The sequence below is a fragment of the Acipenser ruthenus genome, chromosome 9 (genome assembly GCF_902713425.1).
Source record: "Acipenser ruthenus chromosome 9, fAciRut3.2 maternal haplotype, whole genome shotgun sequence".
Taxonomy (NCBI): domain Eukaryota; kingdom Metazoa; phylum Chordata; class Actinopteri; order Acipenseriformes; family Acipenseridae; genus Acipenser; species Acipenser ruthenus.
The window spans coordinates 1,201,340-1,221,207 of record NC_081197.1 but is presented as its reverse complement, the minus strand read 5'-3'; the positions used below and the strand labels follow the sequence as shown (position 1 = coordinate 1,221,207).

At 40.9% G+C, this 19,868-nt stretch overlaps 2 protein-coding genes and 2 non-coding genes across 4 annotated transcripts; 2 read left to right on the top strand and 2 right to left on the bottom strand.

Annotated features, from left to right (window-relative positions):
* Nucleotides 1-2,955: 2,955 nt before the first annotated feature.
* LOC131738001 (odorant receptor 131-2-like) lies at nucleotides 2,956-3,958 on the top strand. The gene has a single exon (XM_059030558.1). It carries the CDS (start codon nucleotides 2,956-2,958, stop codon nucleotides 3,637-3,639), a length of 684 nt encoding a protein of 227 aa, XP_058886541.1. The 3' UTR covers nucleotides 3,640-3,958.
* A 9,431-nt stretch (nucleotides 3,959-13,389) lies between these two features.
* Nucleotides 13,390-14,598, bottom strand: LOC131738000 (odorant receptor 131-2-like). Its single transcript, XM_059030557.1, has one exon. The coding sequence runs from the start codon at nucleotides 14,596-14,598 to the stop codon at nucleotides 13,645-13,647; it is 954 nt and encodes a 317-aa protein (XP_058886540.1). The 3' UTR covers nucleotides 13,390-13,644.
* A 4,534-nt stretch (nucleotides 14,599-19,132) lies between these two features.
* trnap-cgg (transfer RNA proline (anticodon CGG)) lies at nucleotides 19,133-19,204 on the top strand. The gene has a single exon. It is a non-coding gene; the product is annotated as a tRNA-Pro (tRNA).
* A 414-nt stretch (nucleotides 19,205-19,618) lies between these two features.
* On the bottom strand, nucleotides 19,619-19,690 carry trnap-agg (transfer RNA proline (anticodon AGG)). The gene has a single exon. It is a non-coding gene; the product is annotated as a tRNA-Pro (tRNA).
* Nucleotides 19,691-19,868: the final 178 nt, after the last annotated feature.

Here is a 19,868-nt window from a genome sequence, read left to right as displayed (position 1 = left end):
AGATAGAGGAACAGTCTGGGGCCAAGATGGCCGGCCATCTTAACATAGCCACTCAGAAGTAAATGTTTAATTAGCTCATTGGAAAAGAGTGGAATGCGGCCAGGTGTTGATTTAATGATTGATTGCCAATTAACCCCTGGCCACATCCGAGAAAAGAACAGCGAACATGTTTGTTTTGTAAAAGAATCGCCCTCACCGCGGTTCGTTGCCCCTTTAAAAACACGACCCAACACACAGGAATGGATTTTTTTTGAAGCGCGGTTGCGCAATTTTTTAATAAACACAGAAACAAAAATAAACAAAACAAACACCTAGCTCTCTTTGAGCACTAACTAAACAGAACAGGAACCTAAATTAAACAGGACAGCTAAGCTGTTTACCTGTACAAAAAACAAACAAAACAGCACACACAAAACAGGCTTCACGCTACCTTTTTCTTTTTAAATTACGGCTGTACCCACACACCAGCACAGCCAGGCTTCTGCCCTCTTCAGCAGCCGCCCAGAGCAGACTGACTGCTCTCTTTTTAAACCCTGCACCTGGCTCTAATTTTCAATAATAGCCAGGTGCAGGTAATGATCAATCAATAAAACAATTAAACAAAAACAATTAAACAATTAAACAAAACAAAAGTGTGCCTTCCGCACATGTTTTTCCAGCAGAGAGGTTTTAACCCCCTCCCTGCCATTTCACAGTTTAGAGTGAGATAGTTCAGTGAAGGTGCATGCCAAGCCTGAACAATGGGACAGTAAGAGAAAGGATAAGAGAAACAGCACACGAGACAGCTGAAGCTTGCCTGTTGTTGTGTTTGAAGTATTTAGGAGTGTTATGTTTGTAACTGCATTTGTGACGAATAATAAAAGTTTGCAAGAGTGCTAAACTGCAGCTTCTGAATCTGGGTTCACTATTTCAAGAGGTGCAGACCAGACGTGACCACACGCCACATATACACTTAGCTGGAAAGGCTGATTCTGATAAGTCTTCAGCCTCCAACTTTTTAACCAGTAAGTGACGCTGGTACTTTCAAGGTGCCTCCCTTCCTAAGAGACAACTGGTCTCCGAAGGCAACTTCATCCATTGGTGCACAATATGGCACCTCCAAATCTGCATATTGTGCATAAAGGCTTTGTTACTGTGTTTTACTTATGACTGAGCAAGTAAAGAAGAGGTCCTGTGCTCCCCAACCACCTTTCTCGCTCCTCCAAAGGGGATTTTCTAAGTCGCCCAATCAAACATCAGATAAGGCAGAAGCTCCGCCCCCTCTGCTCCTCTTGCGTCTTGTCCTGAGTCTAAGGAAAGCTGATAGGTCAGTTCTCCAGGTGGTTTTGGCACAAAGGGTATTTATCAATGCCTATGAAAGCAGAAGGCATTACTTGGTTTAAACCACTGAGTGCATCAGTGCCCGAGCCTTCTGCAGCAGGGAGAAAGGGCTTGACATCGAGCCACAGACAGGATCCCTTCAATCACCTTCCTTGTTCGGTAAGAAACTTTATTCTTTTTTGTTTAAAAAAAATGAATTAATAATTTGGGGAAATCCCAATATATCTTTAACAGTAGGTTGCAGCTACTCCTTAAAAAAGTATTCCCATAGTAAAAGCCTAGCCAGGTGTAATAGAGTGTGGTAAAGCATAGGGAAGCATTGTACAGACCAGCGAGGTATGGTAAAGCATATTAATAACATGGAAAACCAGGGTAAACTATGGGAAATGCATAGTACAACAGGGAGAAAACTGCCAAATTACTGTGCACAAATAGCAAGGTAAACTTTTCTAAGTCTACCCAGTCTTGCACAGATAGAACACTAAGAGATCAGGGCACTTCAAGTGAGTCTGGGGCTTAGTTGGGATTATTGGCCCCTCTGCTCTTGCTGCACAGACACAGCTGCTCTCTGGTGAGGTCCTGTCAATGCACTTTGCACTTCGAGGTGTTCCTCCACCATGGGCTCCTGCAGACTGCTTCTGATCAGGCATGAATCCAGAGAAATGAGTTTAGCTGCCAGTGCAGGTGAAACAGTGATTGCAGGCAGCTGTAAAATGCATGGAATGTATTCTTTAACATATAGAGATCTTTCATTTGCCTGCTTTCTCAGTGGATTCCAAGACCATCACAAGAGTTTCCCTCATAATCGTTATTACGTTTTGAACTATTGATAATAGATAAGAAATCCACTGTTAAACTTTAGCAAACAGTAAGATATTCACCTCTATAGTTCACTGCATGGGAAATGTATTGGGGGGAAATGTAATCCAGAGTATAAGTACTGCATAGGAAGTATTGTAAAGAACAGATACACAATGGCAAATGCAGCATGTAACTGTGACCATGCAGCAAATATCCCATTCTTTGTATGGTAAGAGACTTATTAATTTTTAGTTTTAAAAATGAATGATTTATTTGAGGAATTCCAATAGCTCTTTAACAGTGGGATGCAGCTTCTCCTTATACAAGTGTCCCATAGTAAAAGAACAGGAAAGTGTAATAAGCTTGGGAAAGCATTGTAAAGACCAGCGATGGAACTTTTATAAAACACTGGAGAGAAAACCAGGGTTGGTTTATATTGAGCTCAGTGCTTCCTGTTCATAGCTAGGCTGTAACAGTGACAAGACAACTAGAGCAAAATAGCACTGCATGAATTCCCTGAGCATTTTGTTTTAATTGCTGGATTCTTATTTCTTTCTAGATTGCAGAAGGACAGAGAACATGGAGACCGTGCTAAATTCCTCTTTGTTGCTCCTGGATCCATTTCCCGGGGAACTTTGGGTGCAATGCTTCCTCTCCATATTTCTTACTATTACTTGCTTTTCCTTAAACTTTGTCATGGTGTTTATTTACTTGAAAGAGCCTGTGTACCAGGGGGTTCTGCGCTACATGCTGTTCATACACCTTTTGGTTAATGATTTTCTCCAGACAGCATTAGCTGTGCTTCTCTTTCTCTTTGCACGCTTTGAAGGCATCATGCTCCTCTCTGCTTGCTCTGTAATTGTGCTCCTATCTACTTCTGCTAGCATCAACACTCCACTAAATCTTGCAGTCATGTCTCTAGAGCGATACGTTGCCATTTGTTTTCCTCTGCACCACGTCCAGCTGTGCACGGTAAACAGAGGTTACATCGCCCTAGCTCTAGTATGGTTAATAGGGTTACTGCCTGGCATAAGCGACATCAGCATAACTTACGCATACGGGCCTCCAGGCTATTTCCAAGGCTATTTTAATTGCAGACGCAGTCTATTCATCATCCTTCCCTCTCAGAACATCAAACAATTGGTTTTTAATGCTGTTTACTTTAGCAGCATATGGGCAGTGGTGATATACACATACCTACAAATTCTGATTACTGCTAGAAAAGCTACTTCTGATAAGTCTTCAGCCTCCAAGGGTCAGAGGACCATCCTGTTACACGGGGTGCAGCTCATACTCAGCATGAGTTTCTTTATCTTTCCACTGACTGAGTACCTGTTTCAAGGTCAGACTCTACTGCCAATAAGACACGTGCGCTTTTTTAACTACTACGTGACGATGGTTCTTCCCAGATGCCTGACCCCCCTGATATACGGTGTCAGGGATGAGAATTTTAAAAAACACCTCAAGGTGTACTTGTCTTCATGCCGTAAGAAAGTGCAGCCTCTGCAGTCTAACTGAATTGTCAGTGCAGCATGGGGTAACCAGTGGAAACACTGTGACCTCTGAGACCTGGTCTCTAGGGCAGCAGTGTGGAGTAGTGGTTAGGGCTCTGGACTCCTGACCGGAGGGTCGTGGGTTCAATCCCTGGTAGGGGACACTGCTGCTGTACCCTTGAGCAAGGTACTTTACCTAGATTGCTCCAGTAAAAACCCAACTGTATAAATGGGTAATTGTATGTAAAAAATAAATTGTAAGTCGCCCTGGATAAGGGCGTCTGCTAAGAAATAAATAATAATAATAATAATAATAATAATAATAATAATAATAATAATAATAATTCAACCACTGGAGCAACACCTTCTCCTTTCCATTGGTTCAACCTGTGCCTGTCAGAATGACTTGAGATCTGTGTGAAATGATGATAAATAATGTTAAAGATGCTGTCAACTCCTGTGTGTCTCAACCACTGAGCCTCGCTATGTATAGTGTGTGTGTGTACTGTATGCACTATGACTGTACAGAATGCAGGTCTATGTATAGTGTGTGTGTGTACTGTATGCACTATGACTGTACAGAATGCAGGTCTATGTATAGTGTGTGTGTACTGTATGCACTATGACTGTACAGAATGCAGGTCTATGTATAGTGTGTGTGTACTGTATGCACTATGACTGTACAGAATGCAGGTCTATGTATAGTGTGTGTGTGTACTGTATGCACTATGACTGTACAGAATGCAGGTCTATGTATAGTGTGTGTGTACTGTATGCACTGTGGCTGTTGATTGCCTACTGTGAGCCTAGCTGGTTCTGTTTTGTACTTGTGTTATAAAGCTCATAGAATGGGAATGTGCAGGCTATATATTACAACAAACACAACCTTTGTCTACATTCTAGATTTATATTTTTGTTCACCTGATAAAAGGTTCCGACACCGTGGGCTACGCGTGCAAAGCATTCGCACTCCATTTCTACACATCGATCAGCAAGCTTATTCTTTCTGAATTCAGTCACAGGTGTCAAGGGAAAGTTCTGCTACTTATAATTATTTTAAAGATGCCCCAGTTGTAAACCAATGTGCAATGTAAACATGCTGCATTGATTTATTTCAAAGTGCTCTGTACACTGTTCTGTAAAGAAATCTAAATAAATAATCATGCTATTCACTGGGATTCATTGTATCTAGTAGTCCTGATTTGCCCTTTATTTTTATTTTTTTGTTTGCTGTAGCCTGTTTTTAAAACCGTCCTTGGAGACCAATTCCTTTCCAAGCTATCACCACACTAGGTGTCCACTCTGCAAGGTAAAACAAGGCAATCCAGCCCCTCTCCCTAAGCCCCCGATCCTGAGCTCGATTCTCTTGAGCATGCAGTGCTGCTGTCCCATGTGAGCTCATTGCATTGGACACTTTGTTCCTAATTAAAAAAGAGGGATTTTATTTTGTTCGTACAGTTTGCACCCAGAACGCGGGTCTAGAAGTGTATTCCAACCTGGAAAACAAGCCTGACAATTCTAGTGTCCTTCATGGAGCTCTGGCTCTTCTTCAGAAAAAGCTGAATTGCTGATGTAGTCATGTCTCTAGAGCGATACGTTGCCATTTGTTTTCCTCTGCACCACGTCCAGCTGTGCACGGTAAACAGAGGTTACATCGCCCTAGCTCTGATATGGTTAATGGGGATACTGCCTAGCATAAGCGACATCAGCATAGCTTACACATACGGGCCTCCAGGCTATTTCCAAGGCTATTTTAATTGCAAACACAGTCTATTCATGATCCTTCCCTCTCAGAGCACCAAGCAAGAGGCTTTGAATGCTGTTTACTTTAGCAGCATATGGGCAGTGGTGATCTACACTTACATAAAAATTATGCTTACTGCTAGAAAGGCTGCTTCTGATAAGTCTTCAGCCTCCAAGGGTCAGAGGACCGTCCTGTTACACGGGGTGCAGCTCATACTCAGCATGAGTTTCTTTATCTATCTGCTGACTGAGTACTTTCTCGTGGGTCAGCCTCTAGAGGTCATGAGACATGTCTTATTTTTTAACTACTACGTGACTCTGGTTCTTCCGAAATGCCTGACACCCCTGATATATGGCGTCAGGGACGAGAATTTCAAAAGACATCTCAAGCAGTACTTGTGTTTGTGTGCTAAGAAAGTGCAGCCTCTGGGATCCAACTGAATTATTAAGACATGAATAAAGACACATCATAGAAAACCAAACAGTTGCACCCGGTCAGTCAGCCTTTCCTTTAACTCCAGATCAGTATGTTTCTCTTTACTGTGTCAGTCCTATTGGGGAGGATCCACAGCACTTGATATAGGACAGGGCTGTCCAATCCCGGTCCTGGAGGGCCATTCCACTCCAGGTTTAACAGGTAAAATGAGGTAATGAGCTACTTCAGGGTCTGGGGGGAGGTTTCATTGGTTCATTTAAACAATGTAGAACAGGGTTGGAACAAAGACCTGGACACCCCTGATATAGATCTGTGCAGGCTATTTTGGGGTCATTTTTTTTTTTTTTTTTTTTTAACGATATCAGTACTTATAAACACTCGGGATGATTTGAGTAAACATTTCTCCTCATTTTATGTGTTTTTGTTTTGTTTCTGTGATCCCTTATCAATGTTTCCCACAGTATTTTTGCACAGTGTGGTAAATACATAATATACCCATAGGAATAGCATGGCGTGTAAAAATACTGTAGTAAACTTTTATAAGGGCTGTGATAGTGGAAAGAGATGAGATTTAGTGTTGCAGACTACCAGATTATAGATAATATCTATGTCAGCTGTCAACATGGTTGGTCATATTCACACAGCATCAGCAAATCAATGAGCAGCTGGACGCATTTACCTGGGTGCTAATGCTTTCTGAACACAGGCCCAGGCATCACCGCTAACTAACTGTACCCGCTTTTTAAATATTTGAAAGAAGCACACATGGAAGCAAATGTATAATGTAAATAAGTCAGGTTGATTACTGTGAAACGTAAATGATCTGTATGTCATTCTAAACTAATAAATATAGCTATTTACTGGGATTGATTGTATTTATAACTTGGTATGTGCTTTCTGTGGTCCCTGTCTTTTTTTAATACAGTATATGTGAGCTTTTTTTTAAATGCTTCTGTAGTTAGTTACCTGTTTTTAAGAACTCGTCGACACGGCACATCTATTGAGAATTGAAACACACAGAGTCTCTCTCTCTCTCTCTCTCTCTCTCTCTCTCTCTCTCTCTCTCTCTCTCTCTCTCTCTCTCTCGCTTTCACTCTGGAAATCTGATGACTCATGATGAATTAGGTAAAAGTTTTACTCTGTCATTGGGAAGGATACAAATAGGCTGCACTTTTGAGACTACTTGCACAATAAAATATCTTGCATATATTTGAAGAGGGGAAGGGTTTGATTTTCAGACAGGCAAGGCATTGAGAAAACAAAGGGTTTAAGTGGGTAAAACAGGTTGAAACAAAATGCTCCAATCCTTCTTTATGTGTCCAGTATCTATCCACCTATCCATGTGTTAGTTAATTGATACTAACTGTGGTCTGGGAAGATAGGCAATCATATTCATAGTTGTTTAGTACTCTGCATGCCTTTTTGATTTTTGCCGCACCTAAGCTGTCTCTGTTACAAGTTATATCTACGGTGACATGTTAACAGTGCAATAGTGCAAGGATAGTGCATCAGCTGAGGATCCAGTAACATGGTTCTGAGGTCAAGCAAGTCCAGTACAGAGTAGGAGGGGTGGATCAAGAGATCTACAAGCGCAGTCTAAACAGGGGGGTCTGGAGGAGGCGGTGGAAGGCAGTGAGAAATGGAGCAGTCCTGAAGTTCTCCGGTAGCTGGTTCCACCACAGAGGGGCTACGGAAGAGACACGGGTACATTCCTAATATCTTCTCAATAGTTTATTATCTAGGCTGAATATAAGTAAGTTTTATTTAGTCTAACGAAAAAAAACAAACCAAAAAAAAACATTGAAAGCCTCCCATTGTTTACAAACAGATATCTCTGTGGCCAGCAATGGAAGCCTGTGTTGGTACAATATGAAGAAATCCTATCTGATGCACACAGTTTAACATACAGCCAGATGGTACAATATTGCCAATGCACCCTTTTTTAACCTCTAATATCCCATAAACCATTTGAGGTGCAGTTTTCCTGTTTGAACATGGAAAGCCCTCTCTGTGACCTCACATGCGTGCCATATTGTCGTCATGTGACTTTTTGAAAGCTAGTGAACAGCTGTGTTCTACGATTCTCCAGATCATGGGCATCGTTAATTGATGCTAACTGTGGTCTGGGAAGATAGGCAGTCATATTCATTGTTGTTTAGTACTCTGCATTGTCAAAGCCTCATATCTCAAACACTATTCAAGGCAGTGAGCCTTTGCTTAATGAAAAAGCAACAACGAGCTTGTGGGTGTTCTGTGCTACTGAATTAGCGATTAGCTTCAGGATCCGACACACAGGCATTGAAGCATCAGAAACTGTGCTCGAGACTGGACCGTGTGAGAGGCAGTATGGATGTCTGGAAAGGAGCTGAAGTGTTATGTTTGTTCCTGTGTTTGTGAAGAATAATAAAAGTTTGCAAGAGCGCTAAACTGCAGCTTCTGAATCTGGCTTCACTATTTCAAGGGGTGCAGACCAGACGTGACCACACGCCACATATACACTTAGCTGGAAAGGCTGATTCTGATAAGTCTTCAGCCTCCAACTTTTTAACTAGTACATGAAGCTGGTTCTTTCCAGGTGCCGCTCTTCCTAAGAGACAACTGGTCTCCGAAGGCAACTTCATCCATTGGTGCACAATATGGCACCTCCAAATCTGCATATTGTGCATAAAGGCTTTGTTACTGTGTATTACTTATGACTGAGCAAGTAAAGAAGAGGTCCTGTGCTCCCCAACCACCTTTCTCGCTCCTCCAAAGGGGATTTTCTAAGTCGCCCAATCAAACATCAGATAAGGCAGAAGCTCCGCCCCCTCTGCTCCTCTTGCGTCTTGTCCTGAGTCTAAGGAAAGCTGATAGGTCAGTTCTCCAGGTGGTTTTGGCACAAAGGGTATTTATCAATGCCTATGAAAGCAGAAGGCATTACTTGGTTTAAACCACTGAGTGCATCAGTGCCCGAGCCTTCTGCAGCAGGGAGAAAGGGCTTGACATCGAGCCACAGACAGGATCCCTTCAATCACCTTCCTTGTTCGGTAAGAAACTTTATTATTTTTTGTTTAAAAAAAATGAATTAATTATTTGGGGAAATCCCAATATCTCTTTAACAGTAGGATGCAGCTACTCCTTATAAAAGTATTCCCATAGTAAAAGCCTAGCAAGGTGTAATAGAGTGTGGTAAAGCATAGGGAAGCATTGTACAGACCAGCGAGGTATGGTAAAGCATATTAATAACATGGAAAACCAGGGTAAACTATGGGAAATGCATAGTACAACATGGAGAAAACTGCCAAATTACTGTGCACAAATAGCAAGGTAAACTTTTCTAAGTCTACCTAGTCTTGCACAGCAAAGAGGAACACTAAGAGGTCAGGGCACTTCAAGTGAGCCTGGAGCTTCGTTAGGATTGTTTCCAGGTTTATAGAGGCATCAGCTTATTGATAGCAATCGATTGCACATTATACACAATCTGATTGCATGTTCTGTACAAGCAGACTGCAATATTTCCAACCCAGTGTGGAAAACATTTCATCAAAATCAACATTCACTGCATCCTACTGAGGGGGATAACACTGCCATTAATACAGGGGGTCAATGCTTATTGTTGACACTAAATATATATTAATACTAACGAGAAACTTACCCTCGGATCACTTTTTTAAATGATGGTGCTGTTATAGCAGTTTTGAAAAATGCCACATTCGCAATTTAATACTAGACTTAGTAATACATTTAGACAAATATTTTGACGATGTATAAACACTGCAGGCTAAGTTGAGAATGGAGCCCAGTATGTGGTTGATGAGAAGTGCATGCCACAGGCAGCTGAACCCTGTTCTCTTGCTGCACAGACACAGCTGCTCTCTGGTGAGGTCCTCTCAATGCACTTTGCATTATGAGAAGTGCATGCCACAGGCAGCTGAACCCTGTCCTCTTGCTGCACAGACACAGCTGCTCTCTGGTGAGGTCCTGTCAATGCACTTTGCACTTCGAGGTGTTCCTCCACCATGGGCTCCTGCAGACTGCTTCTGATCAGGCATGAATCCAGAGAAATGAGTTTAGCTGCCAGTGCAGGTGAAACAGTGATTGCAGGCAGCTGTAAAACGCTTGGAATGTATTCTCTAACACCTAAAGCTCTTTCATTTGCCTGCTTTCTCAGTGGATTCCAAGACCATCACAAGAGTTTCCCTCATAATCGTTATTATGTTTTGAATGATTGATAATTGATAAGAAATCCACTGTTAAACTTTAGCAAGCAGGAAGATATTCACCTCTATAGTTCACTGCATGGGAAATGTATTGGGGGGAAATGTAATCCAGAGTATAAGTACTGCATAGGAAGTATTGTAAAGAAAAGATACACAATGGCAAATGCAGCATGTAACTGTGACCATGCAGCAAATATCCCATTCTTTGTATGGTAAGAGACTTATTAATTTTTAGTTTAAAAGAGGAATGATTTATTTGGGGAAATCCAATAGCTCTTTAACAGTGGGATGTAGCTTCTCCTTATACAAGTGTCCCATAGTAAAAGCATAGGAAAGTGTAATAAGCTTGGGAAAGCATTGTAAAGACCAGCGATGGAACTTGTATAAAACACTGGAGAGAAAACCAGGGTTGGTTTATATTGAACTCAGTGCTTCCTGTTCATAGCTAGGCTGTAACAGTGACAAGACAACTAGAGCAAAATAGCACTGCATGAATTCCCTGAGCATTTTGTTTTAATTGCTGGATTCTTATTTCTTTCTAGATTGCAGAAGGACAGAGAACATGGAGACCGTGCTAAATTCCTCTTCGTGGCTCCAGGATCAATTTCCTGGGGAACTTTGGGTGCAATGCTTCCTCTCCATATTTCTTACTATTACTTGCTTTTCCTTAAACTTTGTCATGGTGTTTATTTACTTGAAAGAGCCTGTGTACCAGGGGGTTCTGCGCTACATGCTGTTCATACACCTTTTGGTTAATGATTTTCTCCAGACAGCATTAGCTGTGCTTCTCTTTCTCTTTGCACTGTTTGACGGCACCATGCTCCTCTCTGTTTGCTCTGTAATTGTGCTCCTATCTACTTCTGCTAGCATCAACACTCCACTAAGTCTTGCAGTCATGTCTCTGGAGCGATACGTTGCCATTTGTTTTCCTCTGCACCACGTCCAGCTGTGCACGGTAAACAGAGGTTACATCGCTGTAGCTCTGATATGGTTAATAGGGATACTGCCTACCCTAAGCGACATCAGCATAGCTTACGCATACGGGCCTCCAGGCTATTTCCAAGGCTATTTTAATTGCAGACTCAGTCTATTCATCATCCTTCCCTCTCAGAACATCAAGCAATTGGTTTTTAATACTGTTTACTTCACCAGCATATGGGCAGTGGTGATATACACATACCTACAAATTATGCTTACTGCTAGAAAAGCTACTTCTGATAAGTCTTCAGCCTCCAAGAGTCAGAGGACCATCCTGTTACACGGGGTGCAGCTCATACTCAGCATGAGTTTTTTTATCTATCCACTGACTGAGTACCTGTTTAAAGGTCAGACTCTACTGCCAATGAGACACGTGCGCTTTTTTAACTACTACGTGACGATGGTTCTTCCCAGATGCCTGACCCCCCTGATATACGGTGTCAGGGATGAGAATTTTAAAAAACACCTCAAGGTGTACTTGTCTTCATGCCGTAAGAAAGTGCAGCCTCTGCAGTCTAACTGAATTGTCAGTGCAGCATGGGGTAACCAGTGGAAACACTGTGACCTCTGAGACCTGGTCTGAATTCAACCACTGGAGCAACACCTTCTCCTTTCCATTGGTTCAACCTGTGCCTGTCAGAATGACTTGAGATCTGTGTGAAATGATGATAAATAATGTTAAAGATGCTGTCAGCTCCTGTGTGTCTCAACCACTGAGCCTCGCTGTTAACAGAAGCAGGCTCACAATGAGGAATGCACTATGGCTGTACAGAATGCAGGTCTATGTATAGTGTGTGTGTCTACTGTATGCACTGTGGCTGTACAGAATGCAGCTCTATGTATAGTGTGTGTGTGTACTGTATGCACTGTGGCTGTACGGAATGCAGGTCTATGTTCAGTGTGTGTGTGTACTGTATGCCGAATGCAGGTCTATGTATAGTGTGTGTGTACTGTATGCACTATGACTGTACAGAATGCAGGTCTATGTATAGTGTGTGTGTACTGTATGCACTATGACTGTACAGAATGGAGGTCTATGTATAGTGTGTGTGTACTGTATGCACTGTGGCTGTTGATTGCCTACTGTGAGCCTAGCTGGTTTCTGTTTTGTACTTGCGTTATAAAGCTCATAGAATGGGAATGTGCAGGCTATATATTACAACAAACACAACCTTTGTCTACATTCTAGATTTATATTTTATATTTAGTTAGTTACCTGTTTTTAAGAACTCGTCGACATGGCACATCTATTGAGAATTGAAACACACAGAGGCTCTCTCTCTCTCTCCCTCTCTCTCTCTCTCTCTCTCCCTCTCTCTCTCTCTCTCTCTCTCTCTCACTTTCACTCTGGAAATCTGATGACTCATGATGAATTAGGTAAAAGTTTTACTCTGTCATTGGGAAGGATACAAATGGGCTGCGCTTTTGAGACTGCTTGCACAATAAAATATCTTGCATATATTTGAAGAGGGGAAGGGTTTGATTTTCAGACAGGCAAGGCATTGAGAAAACAAAGGGTTTAAGTGGGTAAAACAGGTTGAAACAAAATGCTCCAATCCTTCTTTATGTGTCCAATATCTATCCACCTATCCATGTGTTAGTTAATTGATACTAACTGTGGTCTGGGAAGATAGGCAATCATATTCATAGTTGTTTAGTACTCTGCATGCCTTTTTGATTTTTGCAACACTTAAGCTGTCTCTGCTTACTTTACACTGTATTGTACTGTGCAGGAGATAGATTCTCCCAGCTCGTTACTGCAAATCGCCATTAGATTCATCTGACTGAAAGGAACACCACAACACAAAGTTACCAAAGCAATAAAAAAGACAAGGCAGACAATGAATTGAAGGACTTTTTTTTGTACAATAACTGAATGAAAGATGTTTTTGAAAACATATGTTTTAATGATTAAACAATGGAATAAAGCTTGAGAATGTAATATGTTACATATTTATACTTTGAATAATAAAATCCATATATACTTTGATATAGATATAGTAAAACAGATTAACCACAAAATGAAGTGGAAAGAGACCACCCTTATAAAGGGTTACCATGGTAGTTTAGCAACTTTCCTATCCTTTACCGTAGCTATACAATGCATTTATCACAGTGTACCCTGGTTTGTCATGGTTATTAATATGCTTTACCATAGCTATACAATGCATTTATCACAGTGTACCCTGGTTTGTCATGGTTATTAATATGCTTTACCATAGCTATACAATGCATTTATCACAGTGTATCCTGGTTTGTCATGGTTATTAATATGCTTTACCATAGCTATACAATGCATTTATCACAGTGTACCCTGGTTTGTCATGGTTATTAATATTTTTTTCCATAGCTATACAATGCATTTATCACAGTGTATCCTGGTTTTCCATGCTTATTAATATGCTTTACCATACCTCGCTATTATTTACCATGCTTATGCTTTACCGTGCTTTCACTGTGCTTTATTACACTTGTACTGTGGGAAGCTTTTATAAGGGCAATGCTGGATTTCAATGAGAATGAGAAGATGAGTAACAGTTCAGGTTAGATTCAGTTGTGTTGGCTCTCAAACCCACCCCACACACACGCTCACTGGTTGTGGATTTCAGACAGAAACAAGGCTGCCCGCCCACCTGCCTGCCTGTTGGTTCATTCCTAGCTACTCTTCCACAGTTTAACAGTGGACAGCCGCGGGGTTGACTTTGTTAAAGTTGCATTTCAGGTAAAGCCGGAGGTGCTTCTTCAAATTGTCATCTCTCAGGCCATAAATCAGGGGGCTTAAAAACTTGGGGAGGACGATGGTCAAGAAGAAGTTAACGTAGCGCACGTGCGCAAACACCATGGGCGGTGTGTACTGCAAAATATATTCTGTGAGCGGGTTGATAAAGAAAGCCATGCTGAGCAGGAGCTGGACGGAGTGCAGCAGGACAGTCTTCTGCGCTTTGGAGGCCTGTGAGCCAGGCGCTCTCACCTTCCTCGCCTGCAGCACGATCTGCACGTACGTGTAGAATATGGTGATCCAAACAACGGTGAAGTAGAGCCCATTGAAAACGGCTTGCTTGAGCTGCTGGTCCGAGTTCTGGATCAGCACGGCCCTACTGCACAGCGCTTTCTGGTTAAAGTAACTCAAGGGCAGCTTTGCCAGGACTATGAAGATATCGCTGCCGCTGGGCACTGAACCGATGAGCCAAGTGACACCGATCGCTAAGTAAGCCCTGCTGACAGAACTTATTTCAGAGTAACGCAGGGGGAAACATATGGCTATGTAGCGATCCAGCGACATCACCGCCAGGTTGAAAGGGGTGTTCATGGCAGCATTGCCTCCCAGGTGAACGAAAAAGGTGCAGAGAGTGATATTAAACTGGATTCTAAAAACCACGAGGAAATACAAGAAGACCGATATGAGCGACTGGATAGTGTCGTTGAACAGCATGTGAATGAACAGAACGTAGCGCGAGCTGTCTCTGTACACCGGCTCCTTGAAGAAAATGAGAATCATGACCATGTTGATGTACAGAAAGAAAGAGGACAGCCCCAGTATGAGTGCGAGCTGCAGCTGGATGGTGCCGTGCTCAATCAGGCTGATCGCAGACAGGCTCGTGGCATTCGCCCCCGTGCTGGAGTTCATGTTGGCTCAGGTGGTTGTGTTCTTGAGACGCAGGCCAAGAAAAAAAGAAAACAGTGCGCAATTGGAAGGATGCAGTCCTTGTGAAAGTTATTATGAAATTAAGGGACACATTTCCAATTAGTAATATAATAAAGTCATATTTTTAAACATCTGTTCATTTTACAAAACCAGAACCAAACGACTGAGTTCTATATTCCAAGTCCTCTTAAGCAATACTAGGCTAATAATGCAATCGCTAAATTGATTGAAACAATAATTGTGTTATTTTAAAGGCTGCTCACAGTACACTAACCATCCCCACTCTTACCTGGATAGCTGAGTGTAGTAAGATATACAGACGTTAATTCATTCTGCGGCTTCAATATTTTTTTGTTGAATGTTGTGGGTTTGCAAGGGTATTTATTTAATGCACTATTTGTCATAAATAATGCAGATAAATAACAAAACAGTCCCACGGCATGCACTGGTACAGAACCCTTCCCTGTGGATTCTTCTATTATTTAAACAAAATGTTAGGTCAATTAGACTCAACAAAAACATACATTAGAAAATGTTCCATTAGCTTTTTATTATTAGCAATATACTTATTGAAGGTGGGCTTTTAATTACTCAAATTACTCAAGCCTAAAACCCTAGAAATGAAATAGAAATGGAGGCTCACAAATAGAGAAATAAACTGATCTGGACATTTCAATCTCCCAGTCTACAATCTATATTATTGGGGTTGTGTCTATGTACAGTATACCAGATCTACACTATACCAGATCTAGTATATCAGATCCACAGTATAACAGATCTACACTATACCAGATCTACACTATATCAGATCTACACTATACCAGATCTACTCTAAACCAGATCTAGTATATCAGATCCACAGTATAACAGATCTACACTATACCAGATCTACACTATACCAGATCTACACTATACAAGATCTACTCTATACCAGATCTAGTATATCAGATCCACAGTATAACAGATCTACACTATACCAGATCTACACTATACAAGATCTACTCTATACAAGATCTAGTATATCAGATCCACAGTATAACAGATCTACACTATACCAGATCTACACTATACAAGATCTACACTATACCAGATTTAGTATATCAGATCCACAGTATAACAGATCTACACTATACAAGATCTACATTATACCAGATCTAGTATATCAGATCCACAGTATAATAGATCTACACTATACTGCATATATACCAGATCTGCTATTGTTTAGACTATAGCTGAGCTGATTTCTACAAAACTATATCTTGAAGTACTGTCAAAGTAGTAGAAGATCTCTTGCTAGAAGTCATCCATAAAACACTCAATGGTGATGCTAGGGTATACAGAACTACCAAAAGAAACTTCTGTGACAAATTTCCACTCTAAAAGTTTAATTATAAAAAGGAGTGTGTGATTCATTTAAGGAGAACAAAATTGCACGCTCATAAAATTTCTTAAGTAGGGGAAGCCTAATATTGGGGCACCCCTTGTATCAAGCTACCCCCCAAAAAAGTTTGCAAGTTTATCATCTCTGATTCGCCGAGACACTAAGAGAGAATTCTGGAAAACAGCAGCACAAGCATCAGGAGATAAGGGTTCTTTAATTAAAGTCAGGTATCAGGAGTGCACGAGGGAGCGAGAGCAAGGCAGACCTGCAGTCCTGACAAACTGATACCCTTATCAGCAGTTTTACTGGGACAGGCGCAGCCAGGAGATTAGACAGGTAAATGATGGCATCAGAAAGTACTAATTGGCACCACGGGTGTTACAACCAATTAAAGTACAGAACAAAGAATCCTCAGGGCACAATATGTTGACATAAAATAAAATAAGGAGAACCGACAAGGGGCAAACAGAGCCTCTCAGTTTCCAAGACGTAGATTTGCCTTCAGTTTCAAAGATTTTGATCACTCAGGTTCACATGCAGAATGTCACTTAAAGATACATGAATTTGCAGCTTTTAAATACAGTAAGAACAGAAAGTATTGAGTATTAAAATCTGCACATTCAAATGGAATTAACTCATTATTATTATTATTTATAATAATAATTATTAACTCTGACGTGTGCTTGTTTCATAAAGAATTTACCAACTTGCTAAGTTAAATCCATTTAATGTAAACAGAAAAAAAAAAACAGACTTCTAATGTTTCAAAGCATAGGAAGAAACTCCTAAGGAGCATTTGGGAAAATCTTAAATGTAGGGCCTACTTTTTTTTTTTAAAGCTTTTTAACGTTTAGTTTTCTTTTACGAAAAATAAATGTGGAGTTAATTTATCAAGCTGGCTCTGTTTGCCCCTTGTCGGTTCTCCTTATTTTGTGTTATTATTGTAATAATAATAATAATAATAATAATAATAATAATAATAATAATAATAATAATAATAATAATAATACCATTTCTCTATTAATCTGCTGCGTGTAGTAACAAAGTTTATTTAATGTGGATGCAGTTCATAAAATAAATAAACGGCCTGAAGATGTCTGACACAGCGATAAAAAGCGGGAAGCGCAGCAATTAAAATGTCATCGTGAGGAATATATGTTCAACAAAACAGCAAAGCTGACAAGCAAAGTTTAATAAAATACTAACACGTGTATGCAGAGGTACCTGCACTTTAGAAAATACATCTGAGAAATATCAACAGGAGCAAACGGCCGGCGCTGATGTCATGGATTACATCGTGAGTTCCTGACAAGAGACTTGTTAAGAGATGAGTATAGCAAAACTCCAAATAACCTGCTTCCCCTTTTTTCAAATCTGGCTCTAATCAAACATCGACTCAGGTCAATATGAACCGGCTAAAAGTGAATGATCAATCAATCAATCAATTATTTTATATAGCGCCTTTCATAGTGGACCACCATCACAAAGCGCTTTACAAGATAGTGAGGAACAATGCACAGTACATTAAATACAGTGAGATACAGGGCATAGCACATGAAATACAAACTGTAAAAACAATACAAATACATCAACTACAGGCGTCATACATTAAATACAAGGCTAGGATGCGAAGTCTAAACATTGCGGATGCGTGTGTCACACACAATCATACGAGTGAAATTTGACATCAATGTCAATCGAGTGTGGTGGTAACACAATAAAGGGAAGGGATTGAATAAGCAAAGAGGGGCCTCCAAAGCGATAATAGCCCCGGGCCCCCCTCAAACTCAACCCGGTCTTGTGTGGATAGATTTTGCAAGAGAAACACAAATGCATTGACAACAATAATAAACTACAGTATACGTGTTCTTCTTTACTAAACACACATTTGCTAGAGTATGCATTGCTTGATAACGTAACATGCACCTTTGACGCTGTCAAGATCTGCACACAAACGACAGGATGCTTTGCAAATAATGGCATTTGAAAAAAAGGGTTGATATCGTGTTAATGCAACTAACTGATGTATGCATAACAATAGCTACTTGCCGTTTGCATGCTGAGCTAGCTATTACTTAAGCATGACGGCATACGTGGAGCCACAACTCACAGAAGCAAGATGGCTCTGGCAATGCAGATATTATTTAAACCTAACTATTAGAGGATATTAAAAAAAAAGTCACAGTGCTTGATGTTGCAACGTATGACCGGCAGGTGGCAGTAACCATGTGTGACCGGCAGGTGGCAGTAACCATGTGTGACCAGAAGGTGGCAGTAACCATGTAGGACCGGCAGGTGGCAGTAACCATGTAGGACCGGCAGGTGGCAGTAACCATGTGTGACCGGCAGGTGGCAGTAACCATGTGTGACCAGAAGGTGGCAGTAACCATGTGTGACCAGAAGGTGGCAGTAACCATGTGTGACCAGAAGGTGGCAGTAACCATGTGTGACCGGCAGGTGGCAGTAACCATGTGTGACCGGCAGGTGGCAGTAACCATGTGTGACCGGCAGGTGGCAGTAACCATGTGTGACCGGCAGGTGGCAGTAACCATGTGTGACCGGCAGGTGGCAGTAACCATGTAGGACCGGCAGGTGGCAGTAACCATGTAGGACCGGCAGGTGGCAGTAACCAGCCACTAACCTTAGAGATTATTATTTTAATTTTATGAGCTGCAAACATCACAGTCAGTACGTGGCGGAGATGAGTGGGATATTTGTTTTTGATGATCGTTTGTCACCTGGCGGTAGGCTGTTATTAAAGGAGTTTAAGTAACGCCCGCTGCTGACTAGGCAGAAGTCGGATATTTTAAGCCACAGAACATGATTTGAGCAGATGCGTGTGCATTACGCGTCCATTACATTGTTGCATTGTTTTCTATTCAAATTAAATTCTAGGTTTGTTTTTACCGTATTATCTGCTTTTATCTCAGGCTATGTGGATCGACCACGAGCAACATATAAACCGCACGCAAGACGTTATTTTGTAACAAAAAGCTCCATCGCTTGTCTCAAGTAACATAGCGCAATGGTTGTTTAGGTACGACGGTGCTGGCATCTTCCTTGTGCCGGTTTTGATCGTTTTTCTCCTCACTTGCTGACTGGTGACATTTCAGAATGTTGGGAAATCCTTACAGCGGCTCGTTGGTCTAGGGGTATGATTCTCGCTTCGGGTGCGAGAGGTCCCGGGTTCAAATCCCGGACGAGCCCACTTTTTTTAAATGTTTTTATTTATATATGTATGTATATATATAAAATGTAAAAAAAGTAGTTTTTTTAGTGAAAATAAAATAAGCAGTTTTACGTCTAAAATGTTCTATCAAAGTAGCATTACGTTAAAGCATTTCACATTTCCTCAAGTTAGTGTGGTATGTATTGCTTGTTCGAATTATTAACTCTTTTAATGTACAGTGAAGTAGTTAGTAAACAGGCTGGCTATTATAATCAATAGTTTATGGTTTCAGATTTCTACTAAAGTTACACAAATAACAAAGTATTAGTGCAATTACAGATATCATTAAAATGGTAAGAAAAAACAAAAACAAAACAAACGCATGACTAATCCAAATGGTATCATAAAATACTTTTATATTTAGAACTAACATTATTTTAGAAAAAGAAAGAGGGCTCGTCCGGGATTTGAACCCGGGACCTCTCGCACCCTAAGCGAGAATCATACCCCTAGACCAACGAGCCGCTATACAAAGTGCAATAGCATAGTATATCACACGCTCTATCTTTCGTGTAACAATTCAATGTTTAATGTCTTTCAATTTAATGTTTAATGTTTTTTTAATTGCGTTTAAGATGTTTCTGGCTTCGATATAAATACTGCATCTTGTTTTGTTGCTATGATTGTGTACAGACTCCGAGG